General features: G+C 46.2%; 1 protein-coding gene across 3 annotated transcripts in view; it reads left to right on the top strand.

The window, feature by feature from the left end:
• Nucleotides 1–22,348, top strand: part of DRGX (dorsal root ganglia homeobox) — a 347,744-nt gene that overhangs the window by 294,863 nt on the left and 30,533 nt on the right. Inside the window, exon 7 of one of the 3 annotated variants that reach the window (XM_075349122.1) lies at nt 810–957. The exons of the other annotated variants lie outside the window; for them this stretch is intronic. Coding sequence (XP_075205237.1) covers nt 810–957 — 148 coding nt within the window. The remainder of the gene's footprint in view (nt 1–809; nt 958–22,348) is intronic. 3 annotated transcript variants of the gene reach the window in all.

The raw sequence follows: 22,348 nt of genomic DNA, 5'->3' as shown, positions 1-22,348 counted from the left end.
ACAGAAACAAAGATACATAGATACAGAAACATGCAGAGACACACGCAGAGATCGAGACACACACCGGGACAGAGACACATACAGGGACAGAAACTCACACATAGAGACACACACACACAGAGACAGAAAGAGACACAGAGGAAGAGACACACACAGAGATACACAGAGGACAAAGACACACAGATACACAGACATACAGAGACAGAGTCTCACAGACAGGGACAGACATGCAGAGATACACAGACACAGATACAGAAACACACAGATAGACACGCCGACAGACACGCAGACAGACAGAGACAGACTGTTGTGAATGTCATCCGATTGGGTGATGGTGTGGAGCTTCGTGTGGTGGCCAGGAATGGTAATGAAGCGGAGTCTGAATCTGTGACTCTAATAGGTGTAGGAATTATTTAGGAATCCAGGAAGTCCTATTGCAGATTAGCCTAGTGTATTTAGGAGAGCAGTTTCTGCCTGGCCGCTGCCGGTGATAAATGTTTCCTGCTACTTCTGAAGATGGCTGGAAGTTTTCCCTTCAGTTTCTTCCATTTATTCTGTGCCTGAATCTACTCCAGATAAGTTTGCTAGTTTCTGTGCTTAATTGCTGGAATTGCACTTAAGGATGTTTTTGCTTATTCCATTTTGTTCTGTGTTTGGTTTCTTGTATGTGAGGATCTGTCTCTCTGCTTTTGTGAGGAGGGCAGTTCCTCCTGCAAGAAAGGGAGCTTGCTCCCTGTTTATGTTTGGATTATTTGCACTTTAGGATATTATTTGTTTTGTGACTTTGTTTTTTCCCATTATATCTGCAGTTCTGTTTAAAGTGTCTGGCACAAGAGTACCTGATATAGCGGGGGAAGACCGTGTGATCTTAGGACTTTTTTCTATCAGGAGTTTGGTATTTTTTACAGGATTTTTTGCTGGCCACAATCAGTTATCTGTCCTGTCCTGTTGTATCTAGTAAGTCGGGCCTCACCTTTGCTAATCTATATTTTCTATCTGTGTATTGTGTTTTCTTAAAACACCGTCGTTACATGTTGGGGGCTTGCTATTTCTTTGAAGACTGCTCCGAGGCAAGTTAGGATTCCTTATTTCTATCTTTGAGGTGTAGCAAGTTTCTCTGGCATTGACGAGGTGTCTAGGTGTGTTAGGTACATCCCATTGCTACTTCTAGTGTTGTCCGATAGATAGGGGATTGTGGTCAGCTAAGTTTCTTACACTTGTGGTTTTGTTTTTTCCTGATTAATGGGATTTTTTGTGATCGTCCATGGTTACCAGTTCATTACACAAACACAGAGACAGACAGAGATACAGAGACGGACACACAGACAGACACAGAGAGACGCAGATACAGAGACACACAGACACAGAGACACACACAATTACACACAGACACACAGTCACACAGACAAAGATACACAGAGACAGAGACACACACAGAGACAGAGACACACACAGACACACACAGAGACTGAGACACACAAAGAGACTGAGACACACACAAGGACAGAGACACACACAGACAGACGCACACACAAGGACAGAGATGCACACACAGAGACAGAGACGCACACACAGAGACAGAGACGCACACACAGAGACAGAGACACACACACACGGAGGCAGAGATACAAACAGAGACAGAGACACAGGGGCAAACATACAGGGACAGAGATGCAGAGACACACAGACACATACAGACAGAGACACATACAGACAGAGACAAACAGAGACAAAGACACACAGACAGAAACACAGAGACACAAACATGCACAGACAGAGACACACAGAGAGAGAGACACACAGAGACAGAGACACACAGACAGAAACACAGAGACACAAACATGCACAGACAGAGACACACATAGAGAGAGACACACAGAGACAGAGACAGACACGCAGACAGATACACAGACAGACACGCAGACAGACATGCAGACAGACACGCAGACAGACATGCAGACAGACACGCAGACAGACATGCAGACAGAAACAGAAACACACAGAGACAGACACAGATACAGAGAAATACAGAGACACACACAATGAAACACAGAGACACACAGTCATACAGAGATAAAGATACACAGAGACACACACAGAGACACACAGACAGGGACAGACAAAGACAGGGACAGACATGCAGAGACACACAAACACAGGAACAGAGACACACACAGGGACAGAGACACAAGAGAACAAAGACACAGAGAGGGACAGAGACACACAGAGACAGACAGACACAGGGACAGACAGACACAGGGATAGACAGACACAGGAACAGACACAGATACAGAAATACAAAGATACTGAGACACACAAAGACAGACATGCAGACATACAGAGAGACACACACAATGACACACAGACAGATACATAGACACACACAGAATCAGAGACACACACACATAGAGACACACACACACACACACAGAGGACAGAGAAACACACACACACAGAAGACAGAGACACAGAGGACAGAGACACACACAGAGGACAGAGACACAGAGGACAGAGACACACACACAGAGGACAGAGACACACACACAGAGGACAGAGACACACACAGACACACACACACAGAGGACAGAGACACACACACACAGAGGATAGAGACACAGAGTACAGAGACACACACAGAGGACAGAGACACAGAGGACAGAGACACACACACAGAGGACAGAGACACACACACACAGAGGACAGAGACACAGATAGTACAGACACAGGGATAAACACAAACAGGGACAGACAGACACAGAGACAGACAGACACAGAGACAGACACAGAGACAGACAGACAGACACATACAGAAACACACAGATACAGAAACACACAGATACAGATAAAGACACACAGAGACAGAAACAGATACAGAGCACAGAGACACTTCAGAGACAGAGACACTTCAGAGACAGAGACACTTCAGAGACAGAGACACTTCAGAGACAGACACTTCAGAGACAGAGACACACAGAGAGACAGAGACAGCCAGAGAGACAGAGACAAAGAAAAACACACCAACACACTGACAAACACACTTACACACTGACAAACACACTGACAAACACACTGACAAACACACTGACACACTGACAAACACACTGACACACTGACAAACACACTGACAAACATACTGACACACTGACAAACACACTGACACACTGACAAACACACTGACAAACATACTAACGCACTGACACACTGACACACTGACAAACACACTGACAAACATACTGACACACTGACAAACATACTGACACACTGACAAACACACTGACACACTGACAAACACAATGACAAACACACTGACACACTGACAAACACACTGACACACTGACAACACACTGACACACTGACAAACACACTGACAAACACACTGACACACTGACAAACACACTGACACACTGACAAACACACTGACACACTGACAAACACACTGACACACTGACAAACACACTGACAAACACACTGACACACTGACAAACACACTGACACACTGACAAACACTGACACACTGACAAACATACTGACACACTGAAACACTGACAAACACACTGAGAAACATACTGACACACAGACAGACACACTGACACACTGACAAACACACTGACAAACATACTGACACACTGACAAACACACTGACACACTGACAGACACACTGACACACTGACAAACACACTGACAAACATACTGACACACTGACAAACACACTGACACACTGACAAACACAATGACACACTGACAAACACACTGACAAACACTCTGACACACTGACAAACACTGACACACTGACACACTGACAAACACACTGACACACTGAAACACTGACAAACACACTGACACACTGACACACTGACAAACACACTGACAAACATACTGACGCACTGACAGACACACTGACACACTGACAAATACACTGACAAACATACTGACACACTGACAGACACACTGACACACTGACAAACACACTGACAAACATACTGACACACTGACAAACACACTGACACACTGACAAACACAATGACACACTGACAAACACACTGACAAACACTCTGACACACTGACAAACACTGACACACTGACACACTGACAAACACACTGACACACTGAAACACTGACAAACACACTGACACACTGACAAACACACTGACAAACATACTGACGCACTGACAGACACACTGACACACTGACAAATACACTGACAAACATACTGACACACTGACAAACACACTGACACACTGACAAACACAATGACACACTAACAAACACACTGACAAACACACTGACACACTGACAAACACACTGACACACTGACAAACACACTGACACACTGACACACTGACAAACACACTGACACACTGACAAACATACTGACACACTGACAAACACACTGACAAACACACTGACAAACATACTGACACACTGACAAACACACTGACATACTGACAAACACATTGACACACTGACAAACACACTGACAAACACAATGACACACTGACACACTGACAAACACACTGACACACTGACAAACACACTGACACATTGACAAAAACACTGACACACTGACAACACACTGACAATCACAATGACACACTGACAAACATACTGACACACTGACAAACACTGACACACTGACAAACATACTGACACACTGAAATACTGACAAACACACTGACACACTGACAAACACACTGACAAACATACTGACGCACTGACACACTGACACACTGACAAACACACTGACAAACATACTGACACACTGACAAACACACTGACACACTGACAAACACACTGACAAACATACTAACGCACTGACACACTGACACACTGACAAACACACTGACAAACATACTGACACACTGACAAACACACTGACAAACACAATGACACACTGACAACACACTGACACACTGACAAACACACTGACAAACATACTGACACACTGACAAACATACTGACACACTGAAAAACACACTGACACACTGACAAACACAATGACAAACACACTGACACACTGACAAACACACTGACACACTGACAACACACTGACACACTGACAAACACACTGACAAACACACTGACACACTGACAAACACACTGACACACTGACACACTGACAAACACACTGACACACTGACAACACACTGACAATCACAATGACACACTGACAAACATACTGACACACTGACAAACACTGACACACTGACAAACATACTGACACACTGAAATACTGACAAACACACTGACACACTGACACACTGACAAACACACTGACAAACATACTGACGCACTGACACACTGACACACTGACAAACACACTGACAAACATACTGACACACTGACAAACACACTGACACACTGACAAACACACTGACAAACATACTAACGCACTGACACACTGACACACTGACAAACACACTGACAAACATACTGACACACTGACAAGCACACTGACAAACACAATGACACACTGACAACACACTGACACACTGACAAACACACTGACAAACATACTGACACACTGACAAACATACTGACACACTGACAAACACACTGACACACTGACAAACACAATGACAAACACACTGACACACTGACAAACACACTGACACACTGACAACACACTGACACACTGACAAACACACTGACAAACACACTGACACACTGACAAACACACTGACACACTGACACACTGACAAACACACTGACACACTGACAAACACACTGGCAAACACACTGACACACTGACAAACACACTGACACACTGACAAACACTGACACACTGACAAACATAATGACACACTGAAACACTGACAAACACACTGAGAAACATACTGACACACAGACAGACACACTGACACACTGACAAACACACTGACAAACATACTGACACACTGACAAACACACTGACACACTGACAGACACACTGACACACTGACAAACACACTGACAAACATACTGACACACTGACAAACACACTGACACACTGACAAACACAATGACACACTGACAAACACACTGACAAACACTCTGACACACTGACAAACACTGACACTCTGACACACTGACAAACACACTGACACACTGACAAACACACTGACACACTGAAACACTGACAAACACACTGACACACTGACACACTGACAAACACACTGACAAACATACTGACGCACTGACAGACACACTGACACACTGACAAATACACTGACAAACATACTGACACACTGACAAACACACTGACACACTGACAAACACAATGACACACTAACAAACACACTGACAAACACACTGACACACTGACAAACACACTGACACACTGACAAACACACTGACACACTGACACACTGACAAACACACTGACACACTGACAAACATACTGACACACTGACAAACACACTGACAAACACACTGACAAACATACTGACACACTGACAAACACACTGACATACTGACAAACACATTGACACACTGACAAACACACTGACAAACACAATGACACACTGACACACTGACAAACACACTGACACACTGACAAACACACTGACACATTGACAAAAACATTGACAAACACACAGATGCAGAGAAAGAGGCAGGCAGACAAAGACAGAGAGACATTCAAACATAGATGGAGACATTCAGACAGAGATGGAGAGACATTCAGACAGAGAGGGAGACAGACAGACAGAGAGGGAGACAGAGACAGAGAGGGAGTGAAAGAGAGACTTTGCTACTATCCCGAGCAACGCCTTGTAGTACAGCTAGCAGATAATATTACATATTGTTTTTAAAGTATTAACCAAATAATTAAATTAAAAGGAAAAAACAACATGACAACCAGCAAAGGTAAAGCAGACAGCTGCAGTCTGATATTATCAGGCCCTTCATAGCCTAAAAATTTCAGGACGCAGCCACCACAGAATTAGCGCATCATATTAAATACAGAAATTCCTTTCACTTTGCATCGGCTCTTCCCAATTGGCACGATGCGGTGGCAATTGGTGTAATGGTTTATAGAGGTGATATCCGATTTGTAATGACCTGGTGACTTGGCAACCCTGAACAGGGGTAACATTACTGAAGTCACTGCCCTGCAGAGGCGCCGGGTCTCATGCAGTGCAGCGTGATCCGGAATTGCTTGCAAGCAAAGTCTATGTAGTGTCAGAATGATGCTCCATAGACTTTGTTCGTCGGTTTTGCTCTGGACTACATTGGATCAGCTTGGATTTTTTTGTATTTTGAATAAAGTGGGGAATAAGGGCAGCTGTCTTGTTTTATTTCTCTTTGCATGTTTGTGTTTTTTTCTCAGATATCCTTTTTTGGAGTATGGTGGAATCCCTAGACTACAGCGGACCTGTATGGGCTTAGTTGTTTTTTTTTTTTTTATTTTAGAAAATGGTAAACGAGGAAACGTTTTGGGGAGTATTTATTGAAATAAATTATTTTTTTTGCATGTTTCTTTTTTGGATTACTGAATTAGTAATGGAGATATCTGATAGACATCTCTCCATTACTAAGGCGGGCTTTGCACACTACGACATCGCAGCCCGATGCTGCGATGCCGAGTGCGATAGTGCCCGCCCCCGTCGCAGCAGCGATATGTGGTGATAGCTGGCGTAGCGAAAGTTATCGCTACGCCAGCTTCACACACACACTCACCTGCCGTGCGACGTCCCTGTGGCCGGCGACCCGCCTCCTTGTTAAGGGGGCGGGTCGTGCGGCGTCACTGCGACGTCACACGGCAGGCGGCCAATCAGAGCGGAGGGGCGGAGATGAGCAGGATGTAAACATCCTGCCCACCTCCTTCCTTCCGCATATCCTACGGAAGCCGCAGTGAGGCCGGTAGGAGACGTTCCTCGCTCCTGCGACTTCACACACAGCGATGTGTGCAGCCGCAGGAGCGAGGAACAACATCGGACCGTCGCGTCAGCGTAATCATGGATTACGCCGACGCTGCACCGATGATACGATTACGACGCTTTTGCGCTCGTTAATCGTATCATCTAGGCTTTACACACTGCGATGTCGCATGCGATGCCGGAAGTGCGTCATTTTCAATTTGACCCCACCGACATCGCACCTGCGATGTCGCAGTGTGCAAAGTGCCCCTTACATCAGGTCTTGATTTCAGCTGAATACACAGCTGACATCAACGCTAACTACCATTACTCTGATTGCGACCACACCAGGGCAAGAAGAAGAACTGAGGCAAAGCACCAGAATTAAGGCATCTAATGTGATGTGCCACTTCTGGAGTGGCTGTGAGCTGGTATTTTTAGAATGTAAGGGCAAATAACCATGGACCTCCCCAGCCTGATAATATCAGCTCTCTGCTTTACCTTTGCTGGTTATCAAAAATAGGAGAAACTCTCATGTCCATTTTTCTTTTAATAAATTATTTGGTTAATAGCTGTAAAATCTATCTATCTTTAACACACAAAAAAAAACACATTCATTTCTCTGTCATGCGTTTTTTTTCCTGTACGTGTTGCACGGATTTCACGTGGGATAGAACACGTACTGGAGACACGTACACATGGATTGCACATGGATAACACACGGATGACACATGCATACATATGGATGGTCAAAACTGTATGTGCAACACATGCATTTTTTTAACAGACGTGTGAAGCGGGCCTAGGAGGGAGAACTTAGGCTATGTGCACACCTTGCGTTCAATTTCACAGCGTCTAAGTCACTGCCTGTGGGTCTCAGAACGCAGCTGAAAAAACTGCGCTCTGAGACACATTCGGCAGAACGCAACGTGCGCACATTCCTGGAGAATTCATGTGTTCTGGATGCTTTCTCTGCCATAGACAGAGTGGGAAAAGCATCCAGAATGCACATTTTTCACAGTGCGGTCCCACTCAGCTCTGCAGCATCCCCATAGACTTGCAGCAGAGCCGAGTGGGATCACACTGTCAAAAAGAGCTTGGCTGGCTGCGAGACAGTGCCGCGCGATCAGAATGAACTCGGATGAACTTCACCCGACTGCATTGTGATTGCGCGGCTCTGTGTGCGTGCCATGGCTTGATTTGCGGTCACACGTGAAGGACTCACCTATGATCGCAAATCCCCTGAGTGACTGCAGTGAGCCGCGCGATCAGCTGTGCTATCACTCAGGTTACTGGCGGCCACAGCTGCAGTCCTCCACCTGAGAGCGGCGGCCGCGGGTAACCTCAGTAACAGCACAACTGATCGCGCGACTCACTTCAGTTGCTCCATGGAGCTGACAGGAGCGGTGGTGTTCTACTGCCGCTCCTATCAGATTCCGATGTAGCAAAGCTGAAAGCATCGTGGGACCTTGTGTGGTTTACGTCGGACCTGGCGTTGTTTTTGAGGGATTAATAAAGTGGTGAAAGAGGGTGTTTTTTTGTCTTTCAGGCCAAATAAAGGATTTTTTTGGGTGTATGTGTTTACTTTCTTTAACTTACAGGTTAATCATGGAAGGTATATCGGGGATACGCCTGCCATGATTAACCTAGGACTTAGTGGAAGCTATGGGCTGCTGCCATTAACTCCTTATTACCCCGTTTGCCACCACACCAAGGCAATTCGGGATGAGCCGGGTAGAGTCCCGGGACTGTCGCATCTAATGGATGCGGCAATTCCGGGTGGATGCTGGCTGATATTGTTAGGCTGGGGGGCTCCCCATAACGTGGAGCTCCCCATCCTGAGAATACCAGCCTTAAGCCGTGTGGCTTTACCCTGGCTGGTATCCAAATTGGGGGGACCGCACGTCGTTTTTTTTTCCCAATTATTTATTTATTTTTTTTACTGCTCGATATAGACACGCCCACCGGCAGCTGTGATTGGTTGCAGTGAGACAGCTGTCACTCAGCATGGGGGCGGGTCTGACTGCAACCAATCATGGTCGCTGGTGGGCTGGAAAAGCACGGAATACGAGATTTGAAAATGCCGGCCGCTCATTATTCAAAGAGGAGAAGCTGCCACAGTGTGAATGCCGTGCAGCGCCGCGACGGTGATCGTGGATCGGTGAGTATGAGAGAAGGGTGGGAAGGAGAGACCGACATGGACAGATAGAGAGATAGAGACATAGAAAGAGAGAGAGACTGACCGACAGACCGACCGACCGACATTGAGAGAGAGACCGACCGACTCGGAGAGAAAGATGAAATACCTGCCTTTGTTATGTTAAAAAAACATGGGGATTGCAACAATAAGGGTAAGTTCACACAATGCATTTTTCGCGGCGTTTTTGCACGTTTTTCGGGTGCGTTTTTGCTCAGAAAACTGCATGACTTTGCTTCTCGAGCAAAGTCTATGAGTTTTCATTTTTGCTGTCTGCACACAGCATTTTTTTTAGCTGCGTTTTTGTGGTGCCCACAAAAACGCAGCATGTCAATTATTTTTGCATTTTTCACTGCGTTTTCCACCCATTGAGTTCAATAAGATGTTCAAAAACACAAATTGCAAATATAGCTGTATTTTAGTGCGTTTCTATGACTAAAAATGCAGCTATAAACGCAAGGGGTGGGTAGTAAAGTGACATGTACAGGAAGAGGATTCCTTCTGCCAGTCAACACAGAAGCGTGAATCCTCCCGGTACTGCTACCGCTGCTTCCACCTCCCGTCCGGCGCCATGTCCGCTCCCGTGCGGCGCCACGTCTGGACGAGAGATGGAAGCAGCTGCAAAATCAAAAGTGAACAGTAGAAAAAAAAGTCATACTCACCTGTCTGCAGACTCCCGACATGTCCACTCCCAGCTCCTCTCCCGGTACCGCCACCCCCGCTCCGGCTGTGTGACGATTCCTGGGCACGTCCGATAGATGCAGGACCTGCCGCTGATCACTTGATGCGGTCACCTGATGCGGCACCTGACGCATCAGCTGATCGTAGTATAACGGTGACGTCGGCTTTTTACCGCCCGGCCGGCTATCAGCTGATGCCGTCAGGAGACTTCATCAGCTGATTACCGGCAGCACCTGGTGCGATCGGACAGGAGTCAGCACGGACGTGTGTAGGTTTTTTTTTTTTGCACTGATGTATCAGCTGATTGTGTAAACGGCTTTTATACAATCAGCTGATGTGTCATGTGATTCACATCCTTGAACCTGACACATCATCTGATCGCTTTGCCTTCCAGCAAACTTATCAGATGATATTGGATCCGGATTGGACGGCACGGGACCCTTGACCCAGGATTACTGCGGAGGGGGGTTCTTTATTTCAATAAAGATGGAGTCACTAATTGTATTGTGTTTTATTTCTAATAAAAATATTTTTCTGTGTGTTGTTTTTTTTATCATTTACTATTAATTCATGGTGGCCATGTCTAATATTGGCGTGACCCCATGAATTTCGGACTTAGGGCCAGCTGATAATATACAGCTAGCCCTAACCCCATTATTACCCAGCAAGCCACCCGGCATCAGGGCATCTGGAAGAGTTGGATACAGCGCCAGAAGATGGCGCTTCTTCTTCTTTCTGGGGTGGCTGCGGACTGAAATCCACAGCGGGGGTGTCCAGAAAGCTTGGGAACCCTGTACTGCTGAGTCCAATCTCCAGCTGCCTAGTTGTTCCTGGTTGGACTCAAAAATTGGGCGAAGCCCGCGTCATTTTTTTTTAAAATGATTTCATGAAATTCATGAAATAATTAAAAAAAAAAAAAAAGGGCTTCCCTGTTGTGAATGTTAGTTATGTCTTGGCTGCTGGGAGGCTCCCTCTGGTGGCCAGGAAGGGTTTGGACAGAGACCAGGTGGGTTGTGCAGTTGGTGTTTCCTTTCCTAATTCTCTGCTTATTTAAGTCCTGGTCTGATTGCAGGCTGTTGCCGGATGTCAGTTGTACTTTGTATTTTCAGCCTGCTTAATCCAGCTCTACATCACATCTTCCCCAGATAAGTGCTTGTTCTTTATTTATTGTCTGGTTCTTTTGTTTTTCTGGGTTAGTCATTTGTTGTGGTTGGTTTCAGTTTATTTCTTTCCTGGCATTTTTGGTACTCGGGATCTTGTGAGACGCTCTTTTTGGTGGCCTTCCCTGTCCCGAGATGTCCGTCATTTTGTACAGTCGTGTGGAGTTTGTTCTAGGTCTAAGCCCTGTTGTTCACGTTCTAGTGGGCTATTATTGCCTTTGCCTGTACCTAAGAAACCTTGGACGCACATCTCTATGGATTTTATTTCAGAGCTTCCCGTCTCTCAGAAAATGACTGTGATTTGGGTGATCTGTGACAGATTCTCCAAGATGGTCCACTTGGTTCCCCTATCTAAGTTGCCGTCTTCATCAGAGTTGGTGCCTTTGTTTTTGCAACATGTTGTCCGTTTGCATGGTATTCCCGAAAACATTGTTTCTGACAGAGGGGTGCAGTTTGTATCCAGGTTTTGGAGGATTTTTTGCTCCAAATTGGGTGTTCAGCTGTCTTTCTCCTCGGCGTTTCATCCCCAGACAAACGGTCAGACTGAAAGGGCTAACCAGACCCTGGAGACCTATTTACGGTGTTTTGTTTCTGCGGATCAGGATGACTGGGTTTCGTTTTTGCCTTTGGCTGAATTTGCCCTTAACAATAAAACTAGCTCTACCACGTTGGTGTCCCCCTTTTTCTGCAATTTTGGGTATCACCCTAGGTTCCTCTCAGGGCAGCTTGAGGCGTCTGACTGTCCGGGGGTGGATTCGGTGGTCGACAGAATGCAGCAGATTTGGGGGCAGGTAGTGGATAAATTGTTTCAGTCCCAAGAAACTGCCCAAAAGTTTGCCAACCGGCGTCGGACTGTTGGTCCCCGGTTTAAAGTAGGGGACATGGTGTGGTTGTCCTCTAAAAATATTCCTATGAGAGTTCCGTCTCCTAAATTTAAGCCCAGATTTATTGGACCTTATAAGATTTCGGAGATTATTAATCCTGTATCTTTCCGTTTGACTCTTCCTGCGTCATTTAAGATTCACAATGTCTTCCATAAGTCCTTGTTGAAGAAACATGTGGAGCCGGCAGTTCCTGCAGCAGCGCCTCCTGACCCTGTTTTGGTACAAGGGGAACTGGAGTATGAGGTCGAAAAAATTCTGGATTCCCGTCGCAGTAGGCGTCAGCTTCAGTACCTTGTGAAATGGAAGGGTTATGGGCAGGAGGATAACTCTTGGGTTGTGGCTTCTGACATTCATGCGGACAGGTTGGTTCGCGCCTTCCATCATGCTCATCCCAAGCGACCCGGTGGCGTGGGTGAGGGTTCGGTGACCCCTCCTCAAGGGGGGGGTACTGTTGTGAATGTTAGTTATGTCTTGGCTGCTGGGAGGCTCCCTCTGGTGGCCAGGAAGGGTTTGGACAGAGACCAGGTGGGTTGTGCAGTGGGTGTTTCCTTTCCTAATTCTCTGCTTATTTAAGTCCTGGTCTGATTGCAGGCTGTTGCCGGATGTCAGTTGTACTTTGTATTTTCAGCCTGCTTAATCCAGCTCTACATCACATCTTCCCCAGATAAGTGCTTGTTCTTTATTTATTGTCTGGTTCTTTTGTTTTTCTGGGTTAGTCATTTGTTGTGGTTGGTTTCAGTTTATTTCCTTCCAGGGATTTTCCCCCTCTGGGGATTGTTGAGGAACTCCCTGCAGTTCTGTGTGGAGTTTAGCTCCTTTGGGTCCATGTGTTTATGGCTTGTTGAATTTGTTCTGATTCTTGTTTTCTGTTCATTGGTATGACAAGGGCACCTGGTATAGGACGGAGTTCAGATCAAGCGATCTGAGGGCCTTTTTGTACTATCAGGAAGTTGGTATTTTGTAGGGTTTTTCTCTGGCTACCATCAGTTCCTTTCCTGTACTTTCCTATTTTAGTCAGCGGGGGCCTCACCTTTTGCTAATCCTGTCAGCTACCTGTGTATTGCGTTTTTCCTATATCACCGCAGTCTTTGAATGTGGGGGGCTTACTATTCTTGTCTATTTTCTGAGGCAGAGAGTTATTCATCTTTCCTACCTTTAGGATAGCTAGTTCTCCGGCTGGGTTCGCGGTGCACAGGATGTTAGTTCACCCCTCGGCTACTTCTAGTTGTGTTGGTTAGTAAGGGGATGGCGGCCAGATTAGTTGCCAATGCTCTTGTCACCTTTTTTGCCAATGATTTGTGGTGGTCTTCCATGGTTCCGGATGATAACACTTCCCTATATTTTTGGTTCCTAGCCAGGGACAAATATGCAGCTGGGGGTTGGGGGCAGCCCGTACCTGCCTGCTGTACCTAGCTAGCATACAAAAATAAGCCCACGTCATTTTTCGGGGGGCAAAAAACTTCTGCATACAGTCCTGGATGGAGGATGCTGAGTCTTGTAGTTCTGCAGCTGCTGTCTGCACTCCTGCATATATTAGTGGATGGAGCATGCTGAGCCTTGTAGTTCTGCAGCTGTCTGCTCTCATGCATACACTATTGGATGGAGGATGCTGAGCTTTGTGGTTCTGCAGCTGCTGTCTGCTCTCTTGCATACACTGTTGGATGGAGTATGCTGAGCCTTGTAGTTCTGCTCCCCCTGCCTCTCCCTCCAGCATACAGTCCTGTATGGAGCATGCTGAGCCTTGTGGTTCTGCTCCCCCTGCCTCTCCCTCCAGCATACAGTCCTGGATGGAGCATGCTGAGCCTTGTAGTTCTGCAGCTGTCTGCTCTCCTGCATACACTCATGGAGAATGAAGAACATATTGAAGAAGGAAATGACATCAGACCTTTTTTCTTTCTTTTTTTTCAAAAAGCTTTAATGGCATTGTTCACTGATAAAAAAAACGCATAAAAACGCAGTGAGCAAAAACGCAGCAAAAAATGCAACAAAACGCAGTAAGTTTTTTGCCAAGTTTTTGTGCGTTTTTTTGCCGCAAAAAACGCAGCGTCAAAAAATGCAGTTTGTGAACTTAGCCTAATGCAATGCAAACTCACTGCTTAACATTTTGGCAGCGATTTTCTACAACTCATTGATTTCAATGGGTGTAGAACACAGTCAAAATGGCAAAAACAATTGACATGTTGCTTCTTCAAACGCAGAGATTTTTGACAATCAAAACGCTGCATTTCAAAAAGTATCGTGCGCACAGATTTTGCATGATTCTCATAGACTTTTCTGGTGAAACACAACGCATGCATTTTGTCAATGACAAAGTGCAGTTGTAAACGCAACCAAAACGCAGAAAAAAACGCAAAGCGCGCACATAGCCTTAGATTAGAGTAGATATTTAGGCAATGTTTACTTTCTATTGCAGTAATTGAATTCCGCTGCTGCACCATTAACACAAAAGTCCTTTTGAGGGCTACATACTGTCCTTTCTCTAGTAAAAATACTGTTACCTGCATTCAGTGTATCGATAGCTGGTGAAGGAGGGATAATTTTGGATTATATATTATATACCTAATTTAAAATGTGCATAGTGTGTGATAAGGGACGGGGAAGTGCATGTGCTGCTGATATTGCATGGAGAGGCTAAAGGGGGCTTTACACGCTGCAATATCACTAGCGATTGCTAGCGATGTTGCGAGCAATAGCACCCGCCCCCGTCGTTCGTGCGACATGTGGTGATCGCTGCCGTAGCGAACAATATCGCTACGGCAGCGTCACATGCACATACCTGTTCAGCGACGTTGCTGTTGCTGCCGAACAATCCCTCCTTCAAGGAGGAGGTGCATTCGGCATCACAGCGACGTCACAAAACGGCCGCCCAATAGAAGAGGAGATGAGCGGCCGGAACATGCCGCCCACCTCCTTCCTTCCTTCTTTTCCGGTGGACGCAGGTAGGATGATGTTCGTCGTTCCTGCGGTGTCATACACAGCGATGTGTGGTGCCGCAGAAACGACGAACAACCAGTGGCATGCACCACCAACGATATTATCTAAAGGAGCGACGTGTCAACGATCAACGATTTTGGCCGTTTTTGCGATCGTTGATCGTTGCTCCTAGCTGTCACACGCTGCGATGTCACTAACAATGCCGGATGTGCGTCACAAACACCGTGACTTAGACGATATATTGTTAGCGATGTCGCAGCGTGTAAAGCCCCCTTAAGGCTGTGGGCCAGGTGAAACTGTGCCTGCTGCAGGAGCACAACAAACATGCTCATCCATGAGACCTAGCTTTCTGTTCCACTTTGCACAGGACACCGCTCTTGAAGCTAGAACAGTGCAAACACTGGATCACTGGATGGTAGATAATGCTTTCAGTCTATTTCCAATACACCACCCTGTCTTTCACACAGTCCAGTCTCACTAGTCAAGAGTCTGGACCACATAATCCCGTCCCTGATCCTTCTTCATCCCACGATGACGAGTCCCAAGAGACAAGTGATCCCAGACTTGGACACTCTTTACGGCTCTTTACATTTCCATTTATTGACTCTGGCCTCTCGCCGTGCACCTTTCAAGAGGGACATGAGCAGATCGTGTGTAGTAATACCCAAATATTTGAGCAGCCATGGTAAGAAAAAGACAACAGTGGGGAATGTCAATTAGTGTCTCAAGAGGTAGCTGATGATGAGACACAGTTGCCAACAAGTGATCTTGTTAACTCAACAAGTCAGGAGGACAAGAGTGCAGAAGTGAAAGACGAGATGGTGGACATTGAAAAAGTCACTGACACAATCTGGGAAGATATCATGCAGAGAGTGGAATACAGCACAGGGGGAGAGAGTTCCATAGCACCGCAACAGGCAGGAAGAGGCAGTGGGATAGCAACTGTTTTCCATAGCATACCCACATGGAAAGTTCTTAGGTAAAGGGTTAGGTATTCGCTAGTCTGGCGCTTTTTTAAAGAAAATTTGAACAATATAAGAATGGTCATTTGTACCCTGTGCCATATCAAGATCAGCAGGAACCTAACAACTACCAGCCTGACTACCAATAGCTAGATTTGAGCGATGTTCGAGGTTCGCCAATTTCCTGTTCGAGTGATTTTGGGGGTGCTCGAGATCAAACTCGAACGCGAGCTTTTTGCTAAAAGCTCGACAGCTCGAGTTATGTTCGAGAACGGTTCGATTAGCAAAAAGCCTAGCTAGTTACTAGCTGGCATTACACTGTAATAGTGAGTCACTCTGTGATTCACACTATTATCAAATTTCAGCATATAGTATGCGGGGGGGGCGTTTAGATCAGTGTTGCTGGGATAATGGCGATCGCCATTTTTTTTTTCCCCCTAAGCGCGCGTGCAGTGGGGCGGGCCAGCATGTCAGCCAATCACAGACACACACACAGCTAAGTGGTCTTTTTGCCAGACAAGCAAGGGCATGTGTCATAGGCTGTGAATGTCACATGTCCTTGCATTATAACTACGGCCATTTTTCCTCACGGTGCCATTATCTGCTTTCTGCGTGTAGGGACTGTCACCGCTCACGCAGCTCCTGTCGCCGCTCCAGCTGTGTACACTATACACACAGCGCTCTACAGATTAGGGACAGAAGTTTATTTCAGCCCTTTTCAGGGCTGATTTCCTGGGGCTCCGAGCCATAGGTAACAGGCAGGTCCGTGGAAACGCTGTATACAGCTTCAGATAACAGCGTCTGTGTACCTAAGCTCAGGGAATTCCTTACTGCATTTCACCATTAGGAGGGATAGAAAGTGAGGCTTCCTTTCCTGTCCACTGACTCAGAGAACCCAGCCACTGTACCCACCTGCCCACTTTTTCCACGCTATTTTTATAGCAAACAGTGCTGAAACTTAGTGGCATCCAAAAAGTGGCTGCTATGCTCCATTGTTGTCCCACTGGTGCCAAGCATTTTCCAACACCTCTGCATTCTACCCTCATGCACATTTTGCTACGCTATTTTTTATAGCAAACAGTGCTGAAAATTAGTGGCATCCACAAAGTGTCTGCTATACTAATTTAGTGTCCCACTTGTGCCAAGCAAGTACCACCACCTCTGCATTCTACCCTCCTGCACATTTTGCTACGCTATTTTTATAGCAAACAGTGCTGAAAAATAGTGGCATCCACAAAGTGTCTGCTATACTAATTTAGTGTCCCACTTGTGCCAAGCAAGTCCCACTACCTCTGCATTCTACCCTCATGCACATTTTGCTACGCTATATTTATAGCAAACAGTGCTGAAAATTAGTGGCATCCAAAAAGTGGCTAATATACGAATTTTGTGTCCCACTTGTGCCAAGCAAGTTCCAGCACCTCTGCATTCAACCCTCATGCACATTTTGCTACGCTATTCTTATACACACATTAGCTACTGGGTCAATTTCCAATAAACGAAACGCGTTGGGAGATACATTTGATTTTTAATGGACTCCGTTATAGGACTGAAAGGACCCCATTCACTTGAATAGAAAGTGGCACCTTGAAATTTGGTGAGACAATTCCAAATTATTATCATTAGCGGTGTAAATTTAATTGCAATTTGGTTTGCATATATCCCTTGTATAAATAAGAGGGGCCAAACCTTGTTTATGATTGTTGGTTGTTTGTCTTTTAATTGTGGGTCAGGATGACCTAAATTTTAAAAAGAACTAAAGTAAAAGTTATATTTTAAGCATTTTTTTGATGTTTTGGATGTTGCTATTAGCACACTATTCTTATAGCAAACAGTGCTGCCAGTTTTAGGGCCATAGTTGCATTGTCAGGGATAGTCAGTGTTGGTTCTTCAGCTGTCAATAAAGCTAGACCACCTCTGCAATCTACACCACCTCTCAATTTTTGCTACCACATTTTAAGTGGCTAATCTTGTCGCTAACAAAATGAGTGGCAAAAGGACAGATGCTGGTGGAAAGGGGAACAGGCGTGTTGGAAAAGGAAAAAAAGTTTGTGTCCGTGGGGAAGGTGGCAAAGCTACATTAACATCTGCTGAAGATAAGCCATCTTCCAGCAAAAGTAAGATGTCTACCACTTTCTGTGGACAATCCGATGTGCTCTCTTTTTTACGGACCCAAACAACTGTAAGAAAGGTAGATGATGCCCAAAAAAAGAACATGCTTGAATGGATCTCAAGTGCTCCAACAAGTGCCCTCTCCTCCACCTCAACTACCACATAAAAAAAAAAACAGTCCTCTGAGTTGTCATCCCAATCACACTTGCTTTCTCCCAGCTCTCACGTCTCAACCCGCCCTGCACAGTATGGTGTAACCGAGATGGCTGAGTCTGCAGAGCTGTTCAGTCACACTATAGCCTGGGAATCAGAGGTCTGCTCCTAAGCTACAGTGAGTACAGACCAGGAAATGGTCTGCAGTGATGCCCAGAAGCTTTGTGACTCAAATTCAGGCCCGGATGACCAAGTTTATGAGCATAATGTAGACCCTCATTCCTAAACTGTAACACCTGTTGGTGGAGACAATGAGGAACATACTGATGACAATGAGACACAAATACCAGATTGGGATGACAACTTAAATATTCGGTCAGGGCAGGAAGAGGCTAGGTCTGAGGGCGAGAGGAGTGCAAACACAACGCTTGATGATGAAGTTCTAGATCCCACTTACTGTCAACCCACAGTCAGGCACTTGATGAGGTCAACAGAGGCGGTGGAGGAGGATACAACTGACGACGAAGTTACCTTGCGCCTTCCTGGACAGAGGAGGAGTACTGGTAGCACTTCTACAACTGCATCCTCAGCCACCACTCTGCCTCTGAGCACAAGTCGGGGTGGCTCTGCAGGTCGCATGTCCTCTAAGCCTTGCCTAGCCTGTTCCTTTTTTGACCTTGCAAAGGATCTCCCGAATCATGTGATCTGTAAAATTTGTCGGGAATCTATAAGTAGAGGCAAAAAGCTCACCAGTTTGACAACTTCTTCCATGAATTGTCACATGAATACCAAGCATAATTCCCAGTGGGAAACTCACTGTGCTGCAATGCGGCCTAGTGTAGCGGGCCAACCACCGCCTGCTCTTCATCGTCTATGACTGTGGGGACAGCTGTCACACCTGGTTTTCCACGCACACCTTCCACCACAGTAACCGCAACAGGCAGTTTGCTTGGTAGGTCGTCAGTTGGTTTGAAAGGGGAAACAAGTGCGTGTGTACAGCTCTCTCAGACATCGATAGCACCAACGTTGGATGAAGGCAACATCATGTCTATGCCTGCACTTTACTCACAAACCTGCATTTTTCCAGGGACACACTACTCACCACCGTCTACACACAGCAGCCAGATCTCTGTCCCTCAGATGTGGACAAATAAAAGGCCATTTCCTCTGACCCATGACAAAGCTAAGAGGTTGACTTTATCCCTCTGTAAACTCTTGGCTACCAAAATGCTGCCTTTTCGCCTGGAGGACACACAGGATTTTCGAGACCTTATGTCTGTCGCTGTGTCCCAGTACCAGATGCCCAGTCGCCACTACTTCTCTAAGAAAGTGTGCTACACCAGCATGTCGCACACAACATCACCGCTTCCTTGAGAAACTCTGTGTGTGAACAGGTGCATTTCACCACCAATACTTGGACCAGTAAGCATGGACAGAGGCCTTACATGTCGCTGACTGGGCACTGGGTAACTATGGTGATAGATGGAGAAGGGTCTGCTGAACAAGTCTTGCCATCCCCACGACTTGTGCGTCAATCCTCTGTATGTATAAGTTCCTCCAACGCTTCTGCCTCCTCAACCTCACCCGGGTCCTCCACCTCCGCCCCAAGCCTGCCTGGTCAGGCCACCAGCGTTGTAACTGCACACAAGGAATCACGCACACCTTCTTACTATGCTGGCAGCAGAGCGCAACGGCACCAGGTCTTTAGCTTGAAATGTCTTGGAAATAAGAGTCACACAGCGGCTGAGTTGTGGTCAGCTCTGCTATCTGAGTTTCATAAATGGTTGTCTCCACTCAACCTGCAGCCAGGTAAGGCCGTGTGCGACAATGCTGCAAACCTGGGTGCGGCCCTTCGCCTAGGCAAGGTAACACACGTGCCTTGTATGGCTCATGTGTTGAACCTTGTTGTCCAGCAATTTTTAACACACTATCCCGGCCTAGATGGCCTTCTGAACAGGGCACGAAAACCATCTGCTCACTTCCGCCGTTCAACTGCCGCAGCTGAGCGACTTGCATCGCTCCAGAAGTCTTTCGGCCTGCTGGTTCATCGCCTGAAATGCGACTCTTCACATGTTACAGCGACTGTGGCAGCACCGCCGAGCACTGGTGCAATACGTCATGACGTATAGTCTGGGCCAACGAGATGCAGAGGTGGAGCAAATCACCCTGATGGAGTGATCTCAGATCAAGGACCTATGCACCTATGCACCCTTCTGCACAGTTTCGACATGGCGACGAATATGTTTAGCGCTGACAATGCTATTATCAGCATTACAATTCCAGTCATTTTCATGCTGGAGCACACGCTAAACACTATTCAGAGTCAGGGGGTGGTTCAACAGGAAGGGGAGGAAGTACAGGAGGATTCATATGCGCAAGGGATAACAACATCACCAAGGTCCAGACATTCATCATCCTCAAGGCGGCAGGCATGGAACGATGGGGGAGAGGGATTAACAAGGGCGCATGGTAGCAGGCAAAATGTTGAGGAAGGTGCAGGAGAACATGAAGAAATGGAGGACGAACTGTCCATGGACATGGAAGACTCAGCAGATGAGGGAGACCTTGGTCACATTTCAGTTGAAAGAGATTGGGGGGTGATGTCAGAGGAAGAAAGAACGTTTAGCACCTCTATGCCACAAACACAGCAAGGACTTGGTCCGCATGGATGCGCAAGACACATGAGCGCCTTCTTGCTGCACTACCTAGAACATGACCCTCGGATTGTCAAAATTAGAAGTGATGATGACTACTGGGTTGCCACACTATTAGATCCCCGGTACAAGTCCAAATTTTGTGAAATAATTTCAGCCATAGAAAGGGACGCACGTATGCAAGAGTATCAGCAGAAGCTGTTACTCAATCTTAGCTCGGCTTTTCCACCAAACACCAGTGGTGCACGGAGTGAATCTCCCAGTTGTAACTTGACAAACATGGAACGGTCTCAACATCAACAGTCTAACCGTACCAGCAGCACCGTATCTGTTGCTGGTAACAGCAATTTTATTGAATCGTTTAATAATTTTTTTAGACCATCCTTTTCAAGGCCAACAGAGACAAAAAGTCTGACATATAGTCAACGGCTGCAGAGGATGATACAGGAGTATCTCCAAATGAACATCGATGCCATGACTTTGCAACTGGAACCTTGCTCATTTTGGGCTTCAAATTTTGAAAAATGGCCTGAGCTTGCCACTTACACCTTGGAGATCTTGTCGTGTCCAGCTGCCAACGTTGTTTTAGAACGTGTCTTCAGTGCTGCTGGGTGTGTGCTGACAGATAAGCGCACGCGTCTGTCCAGTGACAATGTGGACTGACTAAAGTTCCTCAAGATGAACAAGTCATGGATCAGCAAGGACTTTACTACCCCTGTGTCATCCTGGAGGAAGTAAAGGCTTGTGGATTTGGAATGTGCTTGATGCATATGTAC

Source organism: Anomaloglossus baeobatrachus, chromosome 5, assembly GCF_048569485.1.
Source record: "Anomaloglossus baeobatrachus isolate aAnoBae1 chromosome 5, aAnoBae1.hap1, whole genome shotgun sequence".
NCBI lineage: Eukaryota > Metazoa > Chordata > Amphibia > Anura > Aromobatidae > Anomaloglossus > Anomaloglossus baeobatrachus.
The sequence above is the reverse complement of the archived record's forward strand: the minus strand, read 5'-3'. Positions and strand labels throughout refer to the sequence as shown.